This window comes from Diachasmimorpha longicaudata, chromosome 9, assembly GCF_034640455.1.
Source record: "Diachasmimorpha longicaudata isolate KC_UGA_2023 chromosome 9, iyDiaLong2, whole genome shotgun sequence".
NCBI lineage: Eukaryota > Metazoa > Arthropoda > Insecta > Hymenoptera > Braconidae > Diachasmimorpha > Diachasmimorpha longicaudata.
In genome coordinates, this window is record NC_087233.1 from 6,564,602 (window position 1) to 6,587,049 (window position 22,448).

The 22,448-nt window shown below is 37.2% G+C and overlaps 7 protein-coding genes across 8 annotated transcripts; 5 read left to right on the plus strand and 2 right to left on the minus strand.

The window, feature by feature from the left end:
• Positions 1-46: 46 nt before the first annotated feature.
• Positions 47-5,450, plus strand: LOC135165750 (ras-related protein Rab-14). Of its 2 annotated transcripts, none has more exons than XM_064127350.1 (7): positions 47-180; positions 2,512-2,624; positions 2,705-2,831; positions 2,927-3,044; positions 3,287-3,405; positions 3,505-3,573; positions 3,719-5,450. In XM_064127350.1, the coding sequence occupies exons 2-7, from the start codon at positions 2,519-2,521 to the stop codon at positions 3,834-3,836; spliced, it is 657 nt and encodes a 218-aa protein (XP_063983420.1). In that variant the 5' UTR covers positions 47-180; positions 2,512-2,518; the 3' UTR covers positions 3,837-5,450. The 2 variants fall into 2 exon arrangements, with proteins under 2 accessions (XP_063983420.1, XP_063983419.1); XM_064127349.1 differs by lacking the exon at positions 47-180 and adding an exon at positions 871-1,122.
• A 150-nt stretch (positions 5,451-5,600) lies between these two features.
• Rpp30 (RNaseP protein p30) lies at positions 5,601-7,186 on the plus strand. Its single transcript, XM_064127347.1, has 5 exons — positions 5,601-5,858; positions 5,962-6,455; positions 6,539-6,606; positions 6,682-6,761; positions 6,871-7,186. The coding sequence occupies exons 1-5, from the start codon at positions 5,768-5,770 to the stop codon at positions 7,002-7,004; spliced, it is 867 nt and encodes a 288-aa protein (XP_063983417.1). The 5' UTR covers positions 5,601-5,767; the 3' UTR covers positions 7,005-7,186.
• A 373-nt stretch (positions 7,187-7,559) lies between these two features.
• Positions 7,560-9,763, plus strand: LOC135165747 (aldo-keto reductase family 1 member B1-like). The gene is made up of 7 exons (XM_064127346.1): positions 7,560-7,578; positions 7,819-7,923; positions 8,130-8,414; positions 8,523-8,717; positions 8,806-9,000; positions 9,137-9,285; positions 9,346-9,763. The coding sequence occupies exons 2-7, from the start codon at positions 7,846-7,848 to the stop codon at positions 9,386-9,388; spliced, it is 945 nt and encodes a 314-aa protein (XP_063983416.1). The 5' UTR covers positions 7,560-7,578; positions 7,819-7,845; the 3' UTR covers positions 9,389-9,763.
• Positions 9,764-9,991: 228 nt separating this feature from the next.
• On the plus strand, positions 9,992-11,887 carry LOC135165746 (1,5-anhydro-D-fructose reductase-like). Its single transcript, XM_064127345.1, has 6 exons — positions 9,992-10,230; positions 10,541-10,825; positions 11,003-11,197; positions 11,336-11,533; positions 11,610-11,758; positions 11,843-11,887. Exons 1-6 carry the CDS (start codon positions 10,153-10,155, stop codon positions 11,883-11,885), a joined length of 948 nt encoding a protein of 315 aa, XP_063983415.1. The 5' UTR covers positions 9,992-10,152; the 3' UTR covers positions 11,886-11,887.
• A 342-nt stretch (positions 11,888-12,229) lies between these two features.
• On the minus strand, positions 12,230-19,087 carry LOC135165686 (P2R1A-PPP2R2A-interacting phosphatase regulator 1). Its single transcript, XM_064127211.1, has 4 exons — positions 18,339-19,087; positions 16,832-16,895; positions 15,987-16,534; positions 12,230-15,817 (listed from the first exon to the last, which is right to left on the minus strand). The coding sequence occupies exons 1-4, from the start codon at positions 18,476-18,478 to the stop codon at positions 15,601-15,603; spliced, it is 969 nt and encodes a 322-aa protein (XP_063983281.1). The 5' UTR covers positions 18,479-19,087; the 3' UTR covers positions 12,230-15,600.
• Positions 19,088-19,450: 363 nt separating this feature from the next.
• LOC135165952 (N-terminal Xaa-Pro-Lys N-methyltransferase 1) lies at positions 19,451-20,801 on the plus strand. The gene is made up of 4 exons (XM_064127791.1): positions 19,451-19,770; positions 19,872-20,058; positions 20,226-20,334; positions 20,432-20,801. The coding sequence occupies exons 1-4, from the start codon at positions 19,561-19,563 to the stop codon at positions 20,682-20,684; spliced, it is 759 nt and encodes a 252-aa protein (XP_063983861.1). The 5' UTR covers positions 19,451-19,560; the 3' UTR covers positions 20,685-20,801.
• Positions 20,735-22,338, minus strand: LOC135165951 (heparin sulfate O-sulfotransferase). Its single transcript, XM_064127790.1, has 6 exons — positions 22,133-22,338; positions 21,826-22,055; positions 21,646-21,731; positions 21,344-21,580; positions 21,114-21,271; positions 20,735-20,970 (listed from the first exon to the last, which is right to left on the minus strand). The coding sequence occupies exons 1-6, from the start codon at positions 22,242-22,244 to the stop codon at positions 20,759-20,761; spliced, it is 1,035 nt and encodes a 344-aa protein (XP_063983860.1). The 5' UTR covers positions 22,245-22,338; the 3' UTR covers positions 20,735-20,758.
• Between the last annotated feature and the right edge of the window lie 110 nt (positions 22,339-22,448).

A 22,448-nucleotide genomic window follows, 5' to 3' on the forward strand; every position in this document is an offset into this window, starting at 1 on the left:
AATCATTCGTTCGTCTTCGGTAATAAATAACACTGTAAACACTCGATTTTTACTTAACTTTTCCGTAACAAAAAAAAAAATCACAGGGAGAAATGGCTTGTTCCCCCTCTCGTTTTCAATTCCGCACACATTCGATCTCTCGATTCTCCGTTCCTTGGTTTTTTTTTTTCTTGCTCCACCGTAAGTAGTATTGGCTTTTTTTGCTACTGTATTTTTTGGATTTTTATTCTTGGCACTTGGCGTTACCCTCGGGTTTTATTTGTTAATAAATATTGATGATGGGTTTATCGTGCTGGTCATTTTCGATGGAGTGTTGTGATTCTTTAACTAGTTGTTTAGGTTTATTAAATAATGGATTATTCCGGCCCGTCTGCCCTTCTTGTGCGTCTAAAGATAACGGAAATGGAGTGACCGATGGTGTCCAGCAGTGCTGCACCTCGTCGACGCCATTTTGGAGATTCAGTGCTGCCGCTGCGCGGGAATATTCAAACGCAGTTTCACGACTTTCGAGATGGGTTTATAGTCGCAGATATTTTTTTTCGCTCGTTGGGTTTTTGCTCATCGGAATACAATGAAAGAAAGGAAATTATGTTGAAACTGTTGGAATTTTCATTTTGTCGAGGGAAAATCTCTGAAAATATTACCCACCACAACGAGAAAAATTGTTCCCGAGGGATGTTTGAACTTCCCGCCGCTCGTGGAACAGAATCATTTAACAACTTTATAAACATATTAAATAATTTGTTCACAAGTTCCCGGAGCCACGGGGGGTGAATAAAAAATCATAATTATCCATTAATTTTTGTCTGTAATGAATGAAAAATAACTGATAATTGGACTGACAATTGACAGGTGGTTTGACGTTTATGCGCCGCCATAGTTGTTAGACAGTGAACTGCCATATTGTGTGTGTGTCGATACACAAGAATTTGTTTCGGTAAATAATTTACGGTTTAGTTAATTGAAAAAAAATTGAGGTGGTTAGAGCAACTCTCTTTATTCATGGAATAGTGGATATATTCCTGGAGCTAACGGCGATTTTTGGAATCGAGCTGTCGCCGGAGGTGGACGAGTTAACGGGGTTTTAATAAGTTTCTTGGAAAACACCTTCTGACCACAAAGGTGAGGGCAGGATCATTCGTTGACCGAGACTTTGGCTTTGACTTTTACATCTAGTTAACGATTCGTAGAAATTACGGTTCAATAGGGCTATTTTTTGGGCACAATTTTCGGAAAATGAATTCATTAATTTTGGGGGTCGATTGTCTATATTTCGATGACGAATTTATGTTCGATGGTTTGGAGTGGCTCGTGTGTTGTTGTGGGAGGTTGAGCCCAGTAATTGACCAGTCGATGCAGGAAGACAAAAACCTTTGATTAGATGTGATTCATTTGTAATGTGGGGGGTTATTGTCATTGGTGCATGATTTTGAGTCATTATCCACTGGAGTGAAGATGGAGGCATAAATTATTGGAGTAAATACGTCAGTGGACTTTAAAAAATTTTTTACTGTTTAGAATTATCGTATTTTTAAAGTAAAAAAATTTTGATACCGATTACGATTGATTTCGTACTTTAAATTACAGAGAGAAATTAAGGCACAATTTAAATATTAAAAAAACGCAGAAGATTTCCAGACAGTACTTTCCTTATTCCATAAATTCTCCATAATTGGATTGTTACGTGGACGTTTGTATGAAATTAAGTATGAAAGACGTGTTCTGTCGTGAGGAGATAGGGGGTGGTGTTATCATCGACTGGGCGACGAAATCATCCTCCAGGGAATTAATTTCAATTAGCTAATAAACAATTGTAGAATATAAATTGGAGTGGGGGAGTATCAGCGAAGTATGTGGGTCGTGGGGATTCCAAATGAGACATTTACCAAACACTCATTTCGTTCATTTAATTTTGAGTCTCAATTATTTCGAGGTTTCACGACCTCACATTCAGCAGATGACCCATTTCCCGATTTTTAGAGTATTTTTGGACTTATCTTTTCATAATTTTGCAGTAAATATTGCATTACAGATGCGTTATGGAGATTACAAATGTCAGACATTGTATGTATCCCATTTAACAGAAAATACAGTTATACATAGGCTTAAGCCATTGAGCATTTGTTATCGCACCAATTTTTTCGTAAATCATGTCATCACCGATGACTCGACCAACCGTTGGATTAGCTTCGTTCATGGCTCAAGTTAATCTTCCTAGTGACTTCTCATCCGGGATTGAATATGATTAAATCTGCACTGGACATTCCTCAACTTGCCTTGAGCATAAGTAGCTTTATGGGGAAAAATGAGGCTAAACGAACAGTTGTCAGTAAATATTTTCAAAAATATTCTTTCAGCTGCGAAATGGGATCGAAGAGTACACTTTATGAGGGAAATATTTTTTTCTCTTAATACCAACATATTTTTTCTCAAAAAGAACATTCAAACCGATTGATTTTGATTGCATAATATATAGAAATATATAATACGTAATGTATAATTTATTCGCAGATTCAAGATGTCGGCAGGACCTTACAATTACTCCTACATATTTAAATACATCATCATCGGTGACATGGGTGTTGGTAAATCCTGTCTGTTGCATCAATTCACCGAGAAGAAATGTAAGAGTGGAATAAACTCCCCAAGAAAAAAAATTAACAAGCCAATTGGAAAATTCACAAATATATTTTGTCTATTTCAGTTATGGCAGACTGTCCTCACACGATTGGAGTGGAGTTTGGCACGAGAATAATCGAAGTCAATGGTCAGAAAATAAAATTACAAATATGGGACACAGCTGGACAGGAGAGATTCCGAGCAGTCACGAGGTATTTTCGTACTCGGCAACAGTTTTAATTTAGAATTTGTGATTTTTAGAGTTGGGGAAAATTTTATGATCATTTTTATCCAAACTTGTTATCAGGTCTTACTATCGTGGGGCAGCAGGGGCATTAATGGTGTATGATATCACTCGGCGCTCCACTTACAATCACCTGAGTAGCTGGTTAACAGACACGAGGAATCTCACTAATCCCAGCACTGTGAGTGTCGTTTGTACTTTTATTTATGTATTTACCTATCTATCGATTTATTTATGCATCTAGAGACAGGTGAATCAGACGGAGAAATAATTTTTTACGCTGTTAAGACATTCATTGTCTTCTAGGAACCTACATTGCTCCATTTGGGAACCCTTAACGTCACGAAATTCCATATTAGAAGTCCTAAGATCAGAAAAACCGTGATACAGCCTTAACTAAAAAAAATAAAAATGTCATTGCAGGTGATATTCTTGATTGGGAATAAGAGCGACCTGGAGGGTCAACGAGACGTCACCTACGAGGAAGCAAAACAATTTGCTGACGAGAATGGTTTAATGTTTGTCGAAGCCAGTGCAAAAACGTGAGTATTAACACTCCCATAATATCATCAAGCCTCTGGTCAATTATACATAATGTTTAATCTTATTGTCTCATTGTATAATTCAAATGTCATTAACAGAGGTCACAACGTGGAGGAAGCCTTTTTAGACACGGCCAAGAAAATATTCCAGAGTATAAGAGATGGACGGTGAGTAGTTTCAACTATTAATTTCATTTATTACGAATTGATCAATCAAATGATTAATTTCATTCGTTTACTAAAACCTCTCACACTCTCACGAACCTCATCTCCAATTTTATTTTAATTAAAAACTCATCAACTAAATGTACAGTTTGGATCTAAATGCTGCTGAGTCTGGGGTTCAGCACAATCCTAGCCAGCCAGGTCGTACCAACCTACAAGGCGTCACCAGTGAGCAACAGGGAGGCAAGGACTCCTGCTCCTGTTAGACTTATTACTATTCTCCTGTATATAGGCCCACGAAATAAGCAATTACAAGAAGAAAATTTCATTAACCAAACATATATTACTTACACAGACTATAAATAATGGAACGTGGCGTCCCAAATTTACACGAACACAATAATAAAGAGAACACTCGTCCCTTTGTCTGTTTGAAGAAGAAAAAAAAATCCTAACGTCCATTAAATCTACCCTCTCTTTTTAATAATTAAAGGAGCAATGGTGCAAACGAATTTTTAATTCTAGTTCGTTTCTCGTGACGATAAATACTCAGTTCAAGTACTGGTGTCATTGGCAATCAATCAATAAATATGGAATATTACAAAACAAGGTAAAATGAAGTTGTGAAATAGCTTTGGGAAAATGTCTTATCGTTACTTTTGTTGTTAAATTACTCATCACTCATTTGACAGAATAAGAATTATTTTTTGTGTTCAGATATTTCTGAAGTGATTCTCCTCGTTGATGAGTAATTTTTGAACAGAAAAAAATCGAAAATAAAATAATTCTCTTGATAACAGAGTATTGAATCATTGGATATTAAAGCAATTTCATCGATTACAAACAGTCAAATTTGTAGTAATTATGCACTTCGCCGTATAGTTATTATCTGTTCAGCTATTTCTCAACCGATTTCTCTCGCTGATAAAGGATTTTAGTGCATGAAAAGCTCGAAGTCGAGACAACTCGTCAAAAATGTGAAAATTACAAAAGCACAATTGATAGTGACCTTTTCCTCAAATGAATTCACAATTTTATTTTCACAAAATCGAAAAATAGTTATGGAATGTGGGATTGATGATTTAAGCCCGTCTTAATGAATCACAAGATTGGGCCTAAATAGTTCTAATTACCGCGCTTAAGAGAAAGGTTTTATTAATTTAAATGGTAATAAAAATAAAATGATCATGTAACCCACGATGGAAGATGCCTTGGAGTAGGCTTTCCCCATGGAAGTCAAAGGAATGGAGAAATAGTCTATTTTGTGTCTTTACTTCCATGATTTATCGATGTGCATTCAGTCGCGTGTATATGTTTGAACTGGACAAATTCGATGTATCGAAGGTAATGATCAAGCATTTGAGAATTGTAAAGATCAATGAATTTAGCACCGTTTTTTCTAAACTGCGAGGTGAAAGCGTTTATGAAGTTATAATTAATTGGAAAAGAGTAGAATCGATTTTTAACACTAGTGGGTATTTTTAAAATTACACGCAATTACACGGGAATAAAAATAAACGTTTGTAGTTTAGAATTTTAGGAGTGTTAAATTTATTGAAAACCAAGAGAGTGAAGCAGTAATGAAATCATTGAAGATGTAAGAAATATTTAAGTGAGAATGTAGCTTATTGTCCTGTCCATTAAGCATTGATGTTTTATTTCACATTAATTTACGTTCCCTTTGTAATTGTAAAATTTAAGAATCTATTGTTTGTATCAAATTTCATGAATGAGTATACAAGTGATATTAACCAATTGTTGTAATAAACAAACGGAGAACCTGCCTGTAAAACAAATCTATTCTTTCTCTGACGCAATTACATTCACTCAGAATTATTAGGTTGAAGTTATCAAAATAAATTGTTCATGAATGAGGGAAAGTCGTATTAATGTTTTTTATTCTGAAGATTCATTATTAATTTTGATTATTCGTCTCTGTAAAAATATAAACGAAGCTTTTGAAACGTCCACCGATAGAGTTTACTCCTGCTGACATTCATTGGCTAATAATTGATGCAACACTTGAATTGATTCGAGTTGAAACCATGACCTAACCTCACTTACCAACCCAGCTTTCTGTGAGCAACAATGCAGGATTAGGTTATGGTAGTGTTTTTGAAGGAGTCTCACGTGTAAATGTCAACATCAGAGTCGAAAATAAATTCTCCTCAATAAATCATTGAATTATTTGTTGAAGATGTCGTATCATGGTTTTTACGATTTGTGTATCAATTTCGATGGACAAAACAAAGAGAATTTAAGGCGACTTTTATCTAGACTCTATGAAAGTACGTGCCACAAACGTGGTTTTATCATTAATATCCCACCCGAATCCTTCCATTTGAATATTTTATGCCCCAGAATGTTTTAAATAATACTTTTACTATCCAGTGGGATATCGAACAGTCGCAATAAACCAGCCCCTAGACGAGAGTGCCCTCGAGGTTGAGAAGAAAAAGAAGAAGAAAGGGGAGAAGGCTGAGAACACTGATCCCCTCGCAACTGTAGTAAACCCCTTCGACGTGGAAGACGTCAAAAAGGAGTTTAAAGGAAAACTCAGCATCCTCAGCAGGCTCACCTTCACCTTCTCAGACACTGCGAAGACCTACACTCTGGGCCAGTCTAACGGCCTCAAGAAGTTCGATCTCTATGGTGTGATGCCGAAGAATCAAGCTGCTTTGCAATTCGCATGCTCCCAGCTGAACGTCGACATCGTGACTATCAATTCCACGAGTGGAAGTTTCAAGTTCACGAGGAAGTTGTACCTCCAGGCTGTTGAGAGAGGAGTTCATTTCGAAGTTCGATATGCTGATGCTATTGAAAGAAGCACCAGAAAAACCGCCATTCATTACGCACATTTGTTTTACGTTTATGGAAAGAGTAGAGTAAGTGGATGTTGCTGGTGGTAATTAAAATTTGTCTGGTTTTCGTTCAGAATTTCAAATTTCTTATTTATTCCCTGTTCCAGAATGTTATAGTCTCCAGTGGCACTGGTGACTACTCGAGAATTAGGAATCCCTATGATATAATCAACCTGTATCCTTTTAAGACTAAAATTGAATATTCAAAATTCTCCAGTTCGCAATCCTTGACTCCAAAAATTGCTTTTAGTTGTGCTCTCTTTGGTCTCAGTGAGGTCAAAGCAAAGGCTGCAGTGCTAGGACAGTGTCATCATCTGATTCTCAAGGCTGGTACGTTTGAATGATTATTCAGTGATAATTAAATTCATCGAACTCCATCGCTGAAGTGCAATTTTCGCGAAGAGTTACGCTCACAATATCCTTTCACTGTCTTTTATAGAAGGGAGACATTTCGGAAAAGCTGTATTTGCTATTAAAATTACTGACGAATCCCCTGCAAGTGATGGAGACAGTGAAGACGAGGACGAATCTGAAGACGATATTTCTTCAAGTAAAAAAAAAATGAAACTGTGATTCGTTATAGAACCCATTAAGGCTGTCGATTGAATTATAATTATTCCTTATTATTATTGTATTATAATTAAATCCAATAAAGCGTTTTTAACTTGACATTGATTATAATTAGTGTTGTTTTCGTAATTTGTCAGAGTGAAGAAAAATAAGTGCATTCATGGTTGCATAGGGGATATTGTGGTCGCCCTTAAACTGGAAGAGGATATGATGGGGCACATGGACTCCGGTAAACAGGAAATTCAGATGTATAAATTGAAGTTGAAAGTCATCTGTTGAACAAAAGTCCTCATAGCATTTGGTGAGAACCGTTATCATATGGCTTCGACACCATGATAAGTTTTAAAAATCTAAGAAAACTCCCGGAAACAAATTTTCAAACACTTCAAAGGAAGATGTTAACTTGTTTCGATTTTTTTTGAGACTTTGAGTGCAACGCGATAAAATAAATATAAAAAGCCTAACAATTATTCATCATTTATCATTTCTATCTACGAATTCTCTGTTGACTAGAGCGCTCCGAGGTCATACGGCATTTCAGTTGCGTAGAAACAAATAAATCACCAACTGTTACTAAGTATCAAAGTTTGACGTTCACGATTCTCTTTACAACGACCATACAATTTATTTCACTCGATACTTCAATTTTTTTTGTAGAATCTAATCTCCCTGACTTTGAGAATTCTATTTCCTATCGTAGATTATTCATTATCGATTATCTACCCTGCCATAATTAAACGCAAAACGCAATCATCACTCTCTTGTTCAGGATTTATTTGCAGTTTTAATAGTGAACATTCACGTAATATTTTAATAGTTTAACAGTTATCAGGAGTTATCAAGAATGTCTGCAGCAACGGTTCCAAAAGTGAAGTTCTCGAATGGTCGATCCATGCCCAGATTGGGCCTTGGCACCTACGAGGTTTGTGAATTTACGTTTGTAATCTTCTAAACTTATGTAATTTCCTCGTATCTCTTCCACACTTGACTTCACATAGATGCAGTCGCATATGAAAAAACTTTATTTAAAAACCGGGAAAATTCGACAAATTTTAACAAAAAAAAATTAGGGGACTTCGGGCCCTCACTTGTCAACATAATTGTACTCCAGGAAGTCGTTTTCCACAGTCACTCGCTGGAAATGTGGAACGGGCTGTAAAATACGCAATTGACAACGGATATCGTCACATCGATACTGCGTTTTTCTATCAAAATGAAAAAGAGATAGGGAATGCAATCAGCGAAAAAATTAAGAATGGCACTGTGACGAGAGAGGATTTGTTCATAACTACTAAAATTTGGAATAATTCTCACGCTCAAGATAAAGTCGTGCCGATGTGCAGGAAGTCACTGGCTAATTTGGGACTCGATTACGTCGATTTGTATCTCATTCACTGGCCATTCGGCTTCCAGGTGAATTTTACAATTAATTTCTTGTGTTTTAGTGTTAAACGAACGAATTTGTTGAATCCTCTAATTGCAATTACTTATCTTGACGACAATTTTTACTTCGATATTTAGGAAGGCGATGAATTGATGCCCAAAGATTCGAACGGCAAATTGTTATTCTCAGACATTGATTTCTTGGACACGTGGAAAGGAATGGAAGAATGCGTGCGTTTGGGCCTGGCACGCAGTATTGGAATCAGTAATTTTAATTCTGCGCAAATTACGAGACTAATGGCAGCAGCCACAATAAAGCCAGTCAATAATCAGGTATTACTATACCACCGATAAAAGAAAACCTCACAAAAGCCAGACCATACTTAGCACTGGAATCATTTGAGCATTGGAATGATTTCAGGTTGAAGTGAACGTTAATTTCACTCAACGTCCCTTGATCGAGTTCTGCAAACAACAAAACATCACGGTAACTGCCTATTCGCCTCTGGGAAGACCAGGGAATCCTAACAGGGTTAATACCTTGGACGATCCTAGAATACAGACAATCGCTAGGAAGTACAACAAAACATCAGCACAAATCAGCCTGAGATATCTTGTACGTATTGCAAATAGAAAATATTGTCAGCAGACAGCAAAAACAACTGCACAATTTTTCGTTAAGCTCCAGACTCATTATCCAAATTAACAAATTCGCCATTTGTTTATTTTTTGAGTTTTTCTTTAATTTTTAGTATCAACTGGGCGTGACCCCCATCCCCAAGTCTGTGACAGAGTCACGACTCAAAGAGAACATTGACATTTTCAATTTTGAATTGACCCCCGAGGAAGTAACTACTATTGACGCCGTTGGAGACCAGAAACGAATTGTTCGTTTTGAGGAGTAAGTCGTGTCTTTTAATTGCTGCGGTAATTTCATATTATTTAATGGGATTTTTTCCAGGGCCAAGGAACATAAATATTATCCCTTTTCCACCACCTTCTAAAGACTATGTAATTACGAAATGGACAATTATTCTGGTGGGACAGACAGGCGTTTCGAGTGGAACTCAAGTTGAAAACAATATTATTCTTAAAATATTTTTATCCTTTAAGGCACCAAAGTAGGAAGATACTGAGAGAAAAAATATTTTCCTTAAATATTACTTGCTTGTCAAGACTATTGATTGTTTAAAGATAGCAATAAAATATTTTCAGGTATGTCATGATCCAGGCATTCACTAGAGCAATATTATCACGTCTGAAACTGAAAATAATTTTTTTCTCACTTCCGGGTGATGTTATCATTTTCTTACACTGAATACCCATATATCAGATAAATGGAACTGTATAGCCATTGTCAATAAACAATTATTCATAAATTTGTTCATTTATTTATTGCTACCAGTCAAGGGGATAACCTCTCCTGCCCTTGAGTAAAGGATTCATCGAGTTTAATCCAAAAGTCTTTTGAGAAACTCCATTATTAAAAAATTCAGTGCAACCGAGCACTGCTAGAATTATGCATATAATTATTTTTACTTACTTAATGGACTTTCATAAATAATTACGTAGACAGGATACTCGGTTTGCTGATGTTGTGTTCTTGGGGTGGCAACATTGAGGTTAACTTGAAAAATTAGACCAAATATTATTATATTCCCGAGAGTCCCCCCTGTCTAGCAGTGGGGGAAGTGTCGGGCAATAGTTGGCGACTGGCAGTCGTCAAAATAACTGTGTATCATTAACACAAACAATCGGAATATCAACAATGTTTGCACCTGTTGTTCCTAGAGTCGAGTTCTCAAATGGGTACTCTATGCCCATGTTTGGACTCGGTACTTATTTGGTAAAATGTCCAATTTTCTATCATTTATCACAACTAAAATACAAAATATCAAATCCCTCACCCTCTCCTATGCGAACCCCACGCTTACGTAATCCTGGAGACACAAAATGTTTTGGCGGAAAGATTGAGATTGAGACCGGGAGATACAAATTGAAATGGTAGAAAATTCACCAGAAGGTTTTGACAGTTCAATTGGCGATTATCGTTAGGAAAATTCGAAGCAATTTAATTTCTCCAAATTAATTTATTCTGTTGAATAAAATTATCGCGAATCTGATAATTTTTTAAATTAATTTTATCGTGTGAACAGTCAGTCTCTGGTGAAGTTGAAAAGGCTGTGAAGTACGCAATCGATATTGGATATCGCCACATCGACACGGCATTTTACTACAAAAATGAGAAAGAAGTTGGTGATGCCATCAGAGAGAAGATCAAGGACAATACTGTCAAAAGGGAGGATATATTTGTGACAACTAAATTATGGAATACAGCCCATGCTGAGGATAAAGTTGTGTCAGCGTGCAGGAAGTCGTTGGAGAATTTGGGACTTGAGTACATGGATTTGTACCTGATTCACTGGCCCATTGCATTTCAAGTAATAATTGTTAAGATATCGTCAATTTAGTTTCATTTTCTGTTCTTTTTATCGATTTAGGTATAACTCCAGCCATTTAATCAATTAATTAATTTATTTATTAGAGAGAATAGGAGTTTATAGGAAAATAGGTGAGGCTATTCAATTTATTGTTCCCCAACTAAATTATTCCCTCAGGATAATGAAGACCTGATGCCCGTGGATTCGACGGGTCTCCTAATGTTCTCAGACACTGATTACCTGGAGACATGGAAGGGCATGGAGGAATGTGTTCGACAAGGTCTGACCCGCAGTATTGGCGTCAGCAATTTCAATTCTCACCAAATCACGCGAATTATGGAAATGGCGACAATTAAACCAGTGAATAACCAGGTAGACAGATATTGTCTCGCAGATTCATGAGCCATTCACCAGCATATTTGCTCGAAATGGAATTATTCAGTTGTTCTTTCAGTCATCAGACATTTTTATAATTTTTTAAATTAATAAATGCAAAAACGACGATTTCAGGTCGAAGTGACTGTTAATCTTAATCAAGTCCCGTTGATTGAGTTTTGTAAAAAATACGGAATCACAGTCACTGGCTACTCACCCCTGGGAAGACCTGGGAATCGTCGAGGTGTTGCTAATTCCCTGGACAGCTCCGAAATATTGGCCATTTCTGAGAAGTACAAGAAGACGCCGGCTCAAATCGCCTGCAGATATGTCGTAAGTTACAATAATTATAAAGCCCGCACTTTGTTGAGGTAAATTATCATTTTCGATTCGTGACTGGTTTTTTTAGTATCAACAAGGTGCAGCACCGATTCCCAAATCTGTGACACCATCGCGTATCAAAGAAAATATCGATATTTTCGATTTTGAACTGACATCAGAGGAGATGAAGACCATTGAGATGGCAGGTTCTGGTGTCCGCATGGGATCTTTTCCCGAGTGAGTTTAGTTTAAGAAAAACATTAATTTCAAAGAGAGTCAACGATTTATTGTTATTCGTCTGTGATTTATCTCTGTTCGCAGCGCTAAAGATCATCGATATTACCCCTTTGCGATACCGTTTTAAAATAATAAACAAAAGAGGGAAACAGGAAGTTGATTACTGGTGCTTGCTCTTCATGAATTCAACATGTGTGCAAATGTATCCGATTAAATACTAATAAATCATTAATTAAAGATCATGTATTTTTAATGAGACCTTCCCTATCCCGACATTCTCCCGAAATTAGGGATTTATTATACAAAAGGATTAACCATTTTTTTGGAGAAGTCTATTGACAAGTGACAATTTCCATCAATGATAGCCTCGATTAATTGTAATTAGTCAGTGTTCAGTAACATTATCTGGAATCAACGAAGAATAAAATCTGCAAAAGCTCATGAAGGACTTGAAAAAAATAACGACAAAAATAATATTTCTTTGGTGTCGTGTATTTGATGTATTTGCAAGGGTAAATATAATGTTCACACATTGCCGTGATATTTCATCACCCTAAAGAAAATATAAATCAAGTTACACCGAATGTTTCATTTGTTTTATTTGAAAAATAAATCCTCTACGTGCATTCAGAAATAATCGAAGACCTACACATCCTCTCACAAAATGGCATATCAACAATCCGCAGATCTTAAATTGATTAATAATATTTTTCTCTCCATAAGCGAACAACAGTCCCTACTTATTAATTATTTTATTCATTACGTTTTCATTTTCAATAAAACGTTAATTCAGTACTTATCAGTAATTCACCTATTCGAGAGGAGAAAAATAATAATTTACAATGTTTATTGTTATTCGCGCTAGTTATCAGTTACTATACATACGAGTAAGGCTTAAATACGCCCTAAATTACTATAATACACCTACGATAGTATTGTTTTCTCCGTTTACATCGAGTCATTACTTTCGATTTTCAGTGAGTAATGACTCGATGAAACAATTTGTACTTAATCTATTGAATATGATTGATGGCTCATTCGGTAAGTTGAGCAGACATTTCATATGTTAAATATCAGATCAGTCGAGGGGTTGTAGAACGAGATGAATTGAATTCTTAATCCTAATACCCGCGGGGAAAAGAGACATGTCGAAATATATTTTTCATATATCTGAATCATATAACCGCTGTTGTTTTCTAGACACTTTAATTAGAAAAGTCTATTTTTATTTCAATTCACAGCAATTCATGAATAACCACACGCTGCGGTATTGCCTTATAGCGTGACTAAGCTAGGATTAATGAGGTTTTCATCGATAATTTCAAATCTAAGGACACTATAAATTACAGAAATACTTTCTATGGCAAAAATCGAGAGTTCAAGGAAGTTTCTCATAAAAGGTTAGTAGAGTGAGAAAAACTGTTAGCCCTTATTTATTATGATTTACCACTTCACTAATAACTCGCCTCATCCCGTTCTACCCTCTCATCACTGAGATCAATTCTAATTACTGCCTAGAACGATCTGTCTCCTCAATGACTGGAAGATACGCATTACAATCGATTGAGAAGATTGTCTCTTCGTTTGTTATTCACAGAGTACAAAAAACAGAAAAGTCTAGCGAATTCCCTAGAAAATTCAATTGGGATAAAAATTAAATAAATATTTGCTGTTTTTCTTTTCTCGATAAATAAAAGAAATACAGGGGATGTAGAAAAAATAAAAGGGGAAAGAATTAGTGTTTCTGTCAGAAAATCATCCTCGCCGGGTATAATTTTTCTTCTGAATGTGAAGAAAAATTGGAAGGGAACAGCTGTTGATAGAAAAAAAATCCATATCACCAAACTCGCTAGTGTTTTCTGTGAAATTATTTCGCGAGCAATAAAAAATTGAAGAAAAGAAGGAAACGTTCAATTTTATATCAGTCTTAGAAGTAGGAAGCATAATTGCATTATCGAGAAGGGGATCAATGCCATCCTAACGTTATCATAATTCCTCTAAATTCAAATTGCATCATTCCTTGAACACTCTCAGAGTAAAAAATAAGAAGGAGCGAAAAATTTCTCTCAAGAGGTTTAAAATAATCACTCGTTATGACATCTCAAATGCTTCCTTGGGTGTTAACAATAATCACTCGATTATGTTTCAATCGCCGATTCCGTTGTTCAATCTCGAATCACATTCTTCACTATACGCGCAGTTTAAATAATTACGTTGATTTTTAGTTGTAAAGCTATAGCGCTATTTACAATTTCAGAACTGAGTGTCATTCGTGGATGAATTTATTTATAATAAAAGGGTTTATTAAATTGCGAGATTATTTTCCTTGCGGTATCATGTACAAAGTATTATCTAATTAATTAGGAGGATTTACTTAAAATGTTGAGACATTAGTAAAAAATCACGATTCTGTGCTCGATACCCTTGAGAGGTAGAGGAGCAAATACCGAGATGTCTTGGAATAAAGACTGAACAATTCTGTAGTGAAGTGGTAAAACGAGATAACATATCTCCAGCATTATTTTCTCATAAATATCTCAAAATCTAAAAGCAGTGGAAGAATTCCCATAAAGAGAAGCACATTCCCTTGTCCAATTGTTATTTAATGTATTGAAAATTTCCAAATTCAAGTACTGAATTCCCTCGAGACTTCTCCAAAAATTTGATTTTCTCTCTCTCATAAAAAACCAAGAAAACAATTTTTCCTCGCGAAAGTTTTCGCAGTTTCTGCCTGAACTCCACTACTATAAACGAGTCACAGTTACTTAAATAATAATGACGTACCACAACGCAATAATTTTGCAGTCACCTACTCAGGAATCAATTAATTTATCCAAGTATTTACATCAGATTGAAGTGAGTTTGATTTTCACATGAAAATCTGAGATATGTGATTGCAAAACCGACCTGGAGATCATCCAAACCACTAGAATCGAAGCGAAAGCGAAAAAATTGATAAGACATCAGTCTCTGTCCACTCATAACACTCAGTTCCGAGCTAAATAACTAAACCAAGCTACGTCCTAGTTTCGTGACGTGTAATTCGTCCCATTCAATAAGAAATGGGAATTCGAATGATAACGAAAAAGACTAGCTATAAGTACAGGCCTCGAGGAAGTGGAAAACATAATCAATGAGAGTATGGAAAATAGTTTAAAAAGCGAGTTATAATGAATTTTCATTCTTCCCGAGGCCACTGTATCGACTGGATGCCCCAACAAGTTTCGCCTATACACCCTCCCAACACAGTCAGGTAAATGGAGTTTTTCATTAAAAAATATATAACTATACATATATTATTGTGATGAAAATGTCACATCTGCAAAAATTCACGCAAAAAAGTGGAGATTTCTCCGAATATTCATCTCTCCTCCCTTCAGTTGCTGGAGATAATTAATCGTGTGAAGAAAATATCAATAGGAAATTCATCTATATTTATTTTAAAAAATAATGGAAATCCCGCCGTTATATTTTTTATTTGTTCAGCTTCTTAACTTCAATGAATTCCGCTTCCATCTGTCGATTCACGTTAGAACGATGTGAATTTGAGGAAAGAACAATCATTGATTCAAATCAATGCATTTCATTCCCATGATTCAACCATTCATGCGTTAAATTTAATGCAAAAATCTAACCCAGGATATTCTATTGAATTTTCTTCACCCACAACAAGGAAATTCTGCGTTTTTCTGGCACCTTTGGGCAAGTAGCAATCAGCATTAGATAATTGATTTAATACGCACTAAGTAAAGACAACTATGACGAAGTATCTTGTTAATTCGAGTTTCATTTCGGTTGAATATCGATGGGGTAACGATAATTTGTTGGTGGAAGGAAGCTGTTCACCTGTGATTGCACTGACCAGTCTGATTCGTCTGAGCCTGTCCGGTTGTTTTAATCAGATCGTTCCCTTCGTTCATCGGCTCATCTCCGTTCGTCATCACTCGACTGGGGGATGGACTGTCAACTGGGCGAAATGAAAAACCTGGCGAATCGACGCTGCATAAGGATTCAGGGGTCCCTACGGAGCTTATCGTCCCGGACAGTGGACTTGACAACCTGACAAATCAATTTACATGTCTAACTTAATTGTTGTTAAAGACAAGCGTTGAAATCAGTCGATTTTTCAAGCTTCATCGATCGGTTAATTTATTTTCATTGTCAACTGATTGTTTGTTATGTTGCGATGCTCAAAAATAAAAAATCATTAGCAAAATGTTCTTCTCACCTCGGTGAACTCGATAAAACTAACGTTGACGTCCGTTTGGCTGGCGGTTGAAGGAGCTGATCCCCGTTGCTGTCATCGAGCTCGAACTTCCTTTTAACAGGTCCTAGACAACTCGGTCGAATAGCAATGGGGCTCAAGCTGCGCCTGGTAGCGAAGGCCTTTCTCGTTGGACTCGGTGATAAATTGGTCTTCCAATTGACCATATGTAAGCCAGGTGAATAGCACTGGCGTTGACCCAGATGTGACCTAGTGGGCGATGGAGACGAGCACAATGGAGGACCCCCACCAACTGGTAAATTCAGATTGAGTGGATCGAACACTCGTTTTGTTATCTGTTTGTCGCATTTATTCAACTGTTGTGTGGGCGATTCAGAGTCCTTGAATGATAATCCCTCGGCCTCTAGTGTCAAGTCCTCCCAGGACTGGGATATCTGCATTGCACTGTGGATCTCCTTCTCGTGGGCTGCTTCACGACCAGCCACATCCAGGCACTCCTCCTGCTTCAGTTGATTCACACGTGGTGTCAGTCTTGGAGCACTTCCTGGACTCTGTAGAATGATTAGTGATGATTAGTGGTGATAAATGATCTGGGGTCATCGATCAATAATGACGTAGGGTTTTCATGCATTCACTGAATTTCTGGAAGAACTAAAGACTAAGATTCTAAAATTGGATTCGTTTATCGTGAGATAAATTTTTATTTATCATGAAACCTGCGTCAAACAGTGGAACGGGTCTTAAACGAGAGAGTAATTTAGGAAAAATATCGTAAATATGGAAAATTGTCCTTTTCTACTTGTCACTTTGCTATTGAACTCATGATAATGAATGGTAATGATAATTACACTTGTGCTGAACCGCCTCGTTCTCGGTGTATTGGAGAATATGTTGAACGTTGCTACTGCGTCCCTGAAAAGAGAGAACATAAGTTGCTGATGAATTCCCTGGGAATCAACAGGAAGCCACAATGTTCTGGGATTTTAGACAATTTCCAGTGAAACGTAAAATTTCTCCACCTTGTAACCCCTAGCCAAACAAATTCATTCATTCATTCATCTTTTTCTAACAGCGTCCATTTGTCGATAGAGAGAATATCTTGATAGACTCCAATTAAAATTGATAAAGAAAAATAGACCACAGACTCGTGGAAAGTTCAATAAAAATCCAATAAAATTGTGTAGATACCCACAAAATAATTAGTAATGATAATTTGAAGCTCTGAAAAGCAGTTTTGAATGAAAATCGAAAGCCTTGTTTTTCATTTTATCTGAAAAAACCAAAGACCATTGGAAACTGAGTACTTTCTCCCGTGACAATCGTATTCATCCTTAATTTCCATATTCACCATTGCGGGTACCATCAACTATAGATTTATCTCAATGCTCATGCTCACATCCTTTCAAAACTACCGAATAAATCTTCAGACTTTCAACGATTATTCATGCAGTTGATGCAAGCGGTCAATACAGTTCCTAAGATTATTCTTCGGCCTGACTTTACCTCTACATCTTTTTACACATGGCGCAGACGTATTCACATGGACATTCCGGTAAAGATAACGAAAATAAAATGAATACAGCCGATCACCAGATTTTCTGGGGCTTTCAGTGAACTCATGGATAAATTATCGGTATCGGTAACTGAAACGCAAGCTATTGTAAATATTAACTTTTATCAGAACTTTCTATCATTTTCCAAGAGTCCTCTTGAATATCTATTTCCCTCAGATTCTTGCATAGAAAGGCTGACATCGTCCCGCATTTTCTTAAACGATAAATTACAACTCAATTTGTTGTGTAGAAAGATCGAATGTTATTAACTTTTTTATGAAATATATTCCACTGAATATTTGAATAGAAATCTATTAGAATTGTCACTAGATTTTGGTGTTTTTGTATTCATTTTTCTCGTGTGATTTGCTCCTAGAATCACTTTGTACAGAAAAAAACGTCTGACTTTATCAAGCTCTATTACTTATCAACAAAATAGAACTCTCAGTGCCCCTGGATCACGTCTAATTTTAGACACAATTCAATCAGAGACAATTCTATAGGAAAAATGAATGGAATACGATTTTTCTGTGTAGCCTGAGATGAAAGATAATTCGTTAGAAGTTGTCCATAAAAATAAAATTCTATCAGCTTCTCCTTTGGATTATCTTTCCATGCCAAAGTCCCCAAGAGCCCTCCAAACCTCTGACGACTCCTCCAAAAGCTCCGCAATTAGGGGTGCAGCAAGTGGTCAATAAAATCGTCTCCACTTTGCTCCAACATCCAACCAAAACCTTTGCTCTCTAAGACCATCCACCCACCCCTAACCAAACAACAAATAAATAAATAAATGATATCGTACCTCGGCGCAGATGTAGAAGGTGAACTGACGGACATAGTGGCACTGATTTCATTAATCATAGGAGCACTACTAGAACGTTTGAGACTAACAATTGGACAGTCAATATCCATGGCTGTCACTGATTTTTTTTTCACACTCATCTGTACTATTTATCCGACAAATAAACACAAGAGTCAGGCACATTTGGTGGTTGTGAAAGCTCCTAGAGTTGACGCTTCCTCGAGGCGTATGCTCGTTACACCCAGCACTAACGACCACTCGACGTTCGATATCCCAACAAAAGGAGTGAACAAAATATATATAGATATATATATATATATACGTCGAGCAAAAATTGTAACTATTTTTGTTCAACTTAGTTAACAGTCGTCGCAACAAATGGCCAGAAAATGGGTGGCACTCTTCGATGACAATGCTCCAAAGCACCTCACGACATATGTGTTTGTGGAATAATTTATTCCATTTTGTTTAAATGCCTCGTATCGAGACACTCATGGCACAATGGGAAGTTAATGTACACCAATGGGGATGTTTATTGAGTTACTTGGGGATTGTTGGGGGCTTTGGTGAGATGGACGTAACAGTGCACGTTGCCGCTGAATTTTAACACTCACCCGGGCACACTCGGTACTCTTGTCTCACTGAAAATGCAACCTACACCTTTCGAGGTTTATTCTCTATTCGGATCGGTTCGGCCCCCAACGGGATCCTAGGACACCGGCCTGTTACGACCATTCCCACACTCTGGTAATATACAGGGTTATACACTGAAGCTAGGGGTGGGGGGAATTCATGTGTCGATAAAACAGAATTCAGGGAAATTTGAAATGTTTCGGTGAATTGTGGAATTTCGGAATTGCACAGGATTTTTTGGTCGAAATAACCTAAGAAATATATGAATGAAAAATGAGGGGAGGCGCCCCAGGAGCACAGAAAATGCGAAAACCGTCAAAACGGGTTTTAGAATATTCCTGGAGTCCTAGAAAAATCGCAAATGGGCTGCCACGCAATCCGTGGTAACGCCTTGCCAACAGGCACGTCCACCATCTTGTTTCATGCGCCACCGCTACGAAATTTTGCGGTTGAAGCCACTCCATGAGCGTCCGTCTCTAGTCTCTGGTCTGGGAGTGGGGCAACAAGTGTATAACTTTTTGTTTGAATGATTTGGTTATGTAGCTTTGAGCTGTCACATTTCATTTATTGATTAATCCTTCACCTCAGAATGTTGAACGAAGATACCCTCGCCAGCGAATTAGGCAGAGGGGAAAACGGGGAGGACGATGGGGATTGGAATTCGCAAATACTTTACTCTGATGCTGCCAAATATTGGGAGAATGTGCCAGCGACCGTCGACGGCATGCTGGGAGGGTATGGGTTCATCTCTCATACAGATATCGGCGGCTCTCAGGCATTTCTGAAGTCTCTCTTGAAGGTAAAATAATTTGTCAACGTAGACAGCACCGAAAGGTTATTGAGTCCCATTTTTCTGGGGAAAAAATATTCAGAGTATTTCAGTGATTGTATTTTCCACAGCTGAAAAATCCACCCCTTACGAATTATGTCGTGGACTGTGGTAGTGGTATTGGGAGGATAACGAAAAATCTGCTGGTTAAACATTTTAAACGAGTCGACCTGGTTGAACAGAACAGCAAATTTTTGGAGGCCGCCAAGGAATCACTGTCAAGTTGCTCAACAAAAATTGGGGAATATTATCCTGTAGGTGTGTGGACTCCTTAGAAACAATAATAAATCCTTGGAGATTGATAAAGAATCACTTTCTCCATTTGTTTAATGAAAATCTTTGGACGTGGTAAACCCAGTCTTTTTTTCTTTGAACAAACACTAACGAATAAATTGTTGTTTCTAATTTATCTATTTTCATTCCAGGTTTGCAGGATTTTGTCCCTGAGACAGGAAAGTACGACGTCATCTGGTGTCAGTGGGTGCTGGGACATCTTCCAGATAACGATTTAGTTGACTTTTTCCACAGATGCATGTAAGTGACCGAAAAACTGCAGCTTTTCAACCGCTCTTGTATTTAAGGAGAAAAAAAATCTCAAACTCACAGTGTTCCCCCCTAAATATTTTTCCAGAAAAGGTTTAAAAAAAAACGGAGTTTTAATAGTCAAAGAAAATGTGACGAGTTCGGATCACGTCGAAGTCGACAGTGAGGATTCGTCTGTAACGAGGCCCTATGAAAATTTCCAGTCATTATTTAAGAAAGCTCATCTCGAGTGTATCAAGGTGCAGAAGCAGCTCCACATGCCCAGGGGATTCTACCCAGTGTTCACATTCGCCCTAAGGAATTTAAAAAAGCCACCACTTATATCTTCAGAGTCTGAATGAATACGAAATATAGAGATCTATTGGCGTTCGTCCAAAGAAAAACATTTGAGTATCGAAAAAGTATTGTTAGTTTTTTATTTTGGTCGTATTTTTTCGTACATAAAATGTTGATTCAAGTCTTGTGGGGAAGCATTGATTAATCGTTTTTTAACAGCATGGAAGTGAGACAGGGCGAATTTGTAAAGTTCATTCTCCATTTTCCATACAGTTGAATTTTCAATTTTTTCTATTGTCTCTGGAAGTGGATTCATCTTCTGAGTTGTTTGTCGCAGATGCGACTTGTTGCCTGCAATAGGACATACGATATTCATCAACTTCATGTATTGAGGGACGTCTTGAGTGAAATACTTGAGGTGTTTTGAGGAAGATTTTTTGCTAAAGATTAAATACAAACTTTTATACTTCAAAACATTGCATTTTTGCACTTACTGTGGAGAAAGTAGTCTGAAGCCCCTTTGAAAAATCGTGGAAGTACAACCTGTAGTGTCTCAATGAATTCACCCAGCTCCTCCGTAACTCCAACCAATAAATAATGTTTCTCTAAGTTTCTTTTAGCCTCCTCCAAAGCCCATTTGTTCCCAACTTCCCTGAGGATGTGAATTATTCGATAAGCACTTTGGAAAAAAAATTATAGTATATATGTCCTCTTCTTTTCTTACCAACAAGCAGGATTATGGCCGCATAAAAAAGGTATCTGCAGCCACAGATTGTTAGGATCACAGTCAGCTTGTGAATCTCTCACACACTCGTCAAAGGTTTTTGTATCCCCATGTTTTTTTCTCATGAGATGTGGTCGGAAGTTGTCACCGTATCGGAGAAAATAATAATAAGAGACAAACCTGTCCAGGGGCTTCCGAAGAAGATTTATGTATAAGGGAGTTTGCTTTACCCCGAATCTGTGAAAATTATCAATTGTAATCCAATAATGGATGTTTTATGACTTTCTAATTGTCTAACTCACTTATTAAAATTTACAAAAGCCATGTGTCCATGGTAGAACGCCGGTTTCATAGAATCCCACTGGGTAACATTATTTACAAATTGCACCTGAAACGCGAAGAAAAATCCCATTTCAGTGGCAGTGCGTTCCTGGTTTTATGATAGATTTTACAATTCATGTGATGATGTCATGCTACTGTACCTGATTAGGAAGAGTCAGCGTGTGCATATTATTAGTCACATTAATATGCAGAGTATGAAACTTATTCTGTTTACACAGGTCATAAACAACACCAACAAAGCTGGTAGATCCAGTTTTGGGGACCCTATTGTATATCACGACAACGTCATTTGATTTTGATAATTTTCTTGATTTCTCAGCTCCACCAGCACCATTCTTCAGTTGATTCTGAACCCTCGTCACAGTTTCCACTGTGAACAGTAAACAATGACACTCATGATTGGCTGACCCCATCAGAGGAAAGAGGTTAAACACAATGGCAACACACCCAACAACTTGTTCTGCTCCTCCAACGAGTGTATCTTTAACTTAAAATATATAATAACAACAACTAGCAGTATTCCCAGCATCCATTGACTCTGGAAACTCCTTAGGATCATTTTTTTCGGTAATGTTTGGGTGGATACATAACCCCACCAGTTCTAGTGTCAGTGTCGCGACATCACTGCATGCCTGACTGACTCGGGGGCTGAGTCAAGCCCATGTTCGACGGCATTCGTGTGGTATCGGTGTACGTCGGTGCTCAGAAGGAAGTTGTCATGTTTTATTCAAGTTGGAGCATGCAAATTGCAACTACCACTCTC

Bases quoted from the DNA above. Each gene is read 5' to 3' on its own strand.
- LOC135165747 (XM_064127346.1), top strand. From the start codon at position 7,846: ATGTCTGCAGCAACGGTTCCAAAAGTGAAGTTCTCGAATGGTCGATCC. The intron at 8,415-8,522 runs GTGAATTTTACA...TTCGATATTTAG, and splicing joins ACTGGCCATTCGGCTTCCAG to GAAGGCGATGAATTGATGCC. The intron at 9,001-9,136 runs GTACGTATTGCA...TTTAATTTTTAG, and splicing joins AAATCAGCCTGAGATATCTT to TATCAACTGGGCGTGACCCC.
- LOC135165750 (XM_064127350.1), top strand. From the start codon at position 2,519: ATGTCGGCAGGACCTTACAATTACTCCTACATATTTAAATACATCATC. The intron at 2,832-2,926 runs GTATTTTCGTAC...ACTTGTTATCAG, and splicing joins AGATTCCGAGCAGTCACGAG to GTCTTACTATCGTGGGGCAG. The intron at 3,574-3,718 runs GTGAGTAGTTTC...CTAAATGTACAG, and splicing joins CAGAGTATAAGAGATGGACG to TTTGGATCTAAATGCTGCTG.
- LOC135165686 (XM_064127211.1), bottom strand. From the start codon at position 18,478: ATGAGTGTGAAAAAAAAATCAGTGACAGCCATGGATATTGACTGTCCA. The intron at 16,535-16,831 runs GTAATTATCATT...ATCATTCTACAG, and splicing joins CGAGGCGGTTCAGCACAAGT to AGTCCAGGAAGTGCTCCAAG. The intron at 15,818-15,986 runs GTGAGAAGAACA...TTGATTTGTCAG, and splicing joins GTTTTATCGAGTTCACCGAG to GTTGTCAAGTCCACTGTCCG.
- LOC135165952 (XM_064127791.1), top strand. From the start codon at position 19,561: ATGTTGAACGAAGATACCCTCGCCAGCGAATTAGGCAGAGGGGAAAAC. The intron at 19,771-19,871 runs GTAAAATAATTT...TATTTTCCACAG, and splicing joins TTCTGAAGTCTCTCTTGAAG to CTGAAAAATCCACCCCTTAC. The intron at 20,059-20,225 runs GTGTGTGGACTC...TTTTCATTCCAG, and splicing joins TGGGGAATATTATCCTGTAG to GTTTGCAGGATTTTGTCCCT.
- LOC135165951 (XM_064127790.1), bottom strand. From the start codon at position 22,244: ATGATCCTAAGGAGTTTCCAGAGTCAATGGATGCTGGGAATACTGCTA. The intron at 22,056-22,132 runs GTGTGTTGCCAT...TACTGTTCACAG, and splicing joins GGAGCAGAACAAGTTGTTGG to TGGAAACTGTGACGAGGGTT. The intron at 21,581-21,645 runs GTGAGTTAGACA...TAATTTTCACAG, and splicing joins GCTTTTGTAAATTTTAATAA to ATTCGGGGTAAAGCAAACTC.
- LOC135165746 (XM_064127345.1), top strand. From the start codon at position 10,153: ATGTTTGCACCTGTTGTTCCTAGAGTCGAGTTCTCAAATGGGTACTCT. The intron at 11,534-11,609 runs GTAAGTTACAAT...TGGTTTTTTTAG, and splicing joins AAATCGCCTGCAGATATGTC to TATCAACAAGGTGCAGCACC. The intron at 11,759-11,842 runs GTGAGTTTAGTT...CTCTGTTCGCAG, and splicing joins CGCATGGGATCTTTTCCCGA to CGCTAAAGATCATCGATATT.
- Rpp30 (XM_064127347.1), top strand. From the start codon at position 5,768: ATGTCGTATCATGGTTTTTACGATTTGTGTATCAATTTCGATGGACAA. The intron at 6,456-6,538 runs GTAAGTGGATGT...TCCCTGTTCCAG, and splicing joins ACGTTTATGGAAAGAGTAGA to AATGTTATAGTCTCCAGTGG. The intron at 6,762-6,870 runs GTACGTTTGAAT...TGTCTTTTATAG, and splicing joins TCATCTGATTCTCAAGGCTG to AAGGGAGACATTTCGGAAAA.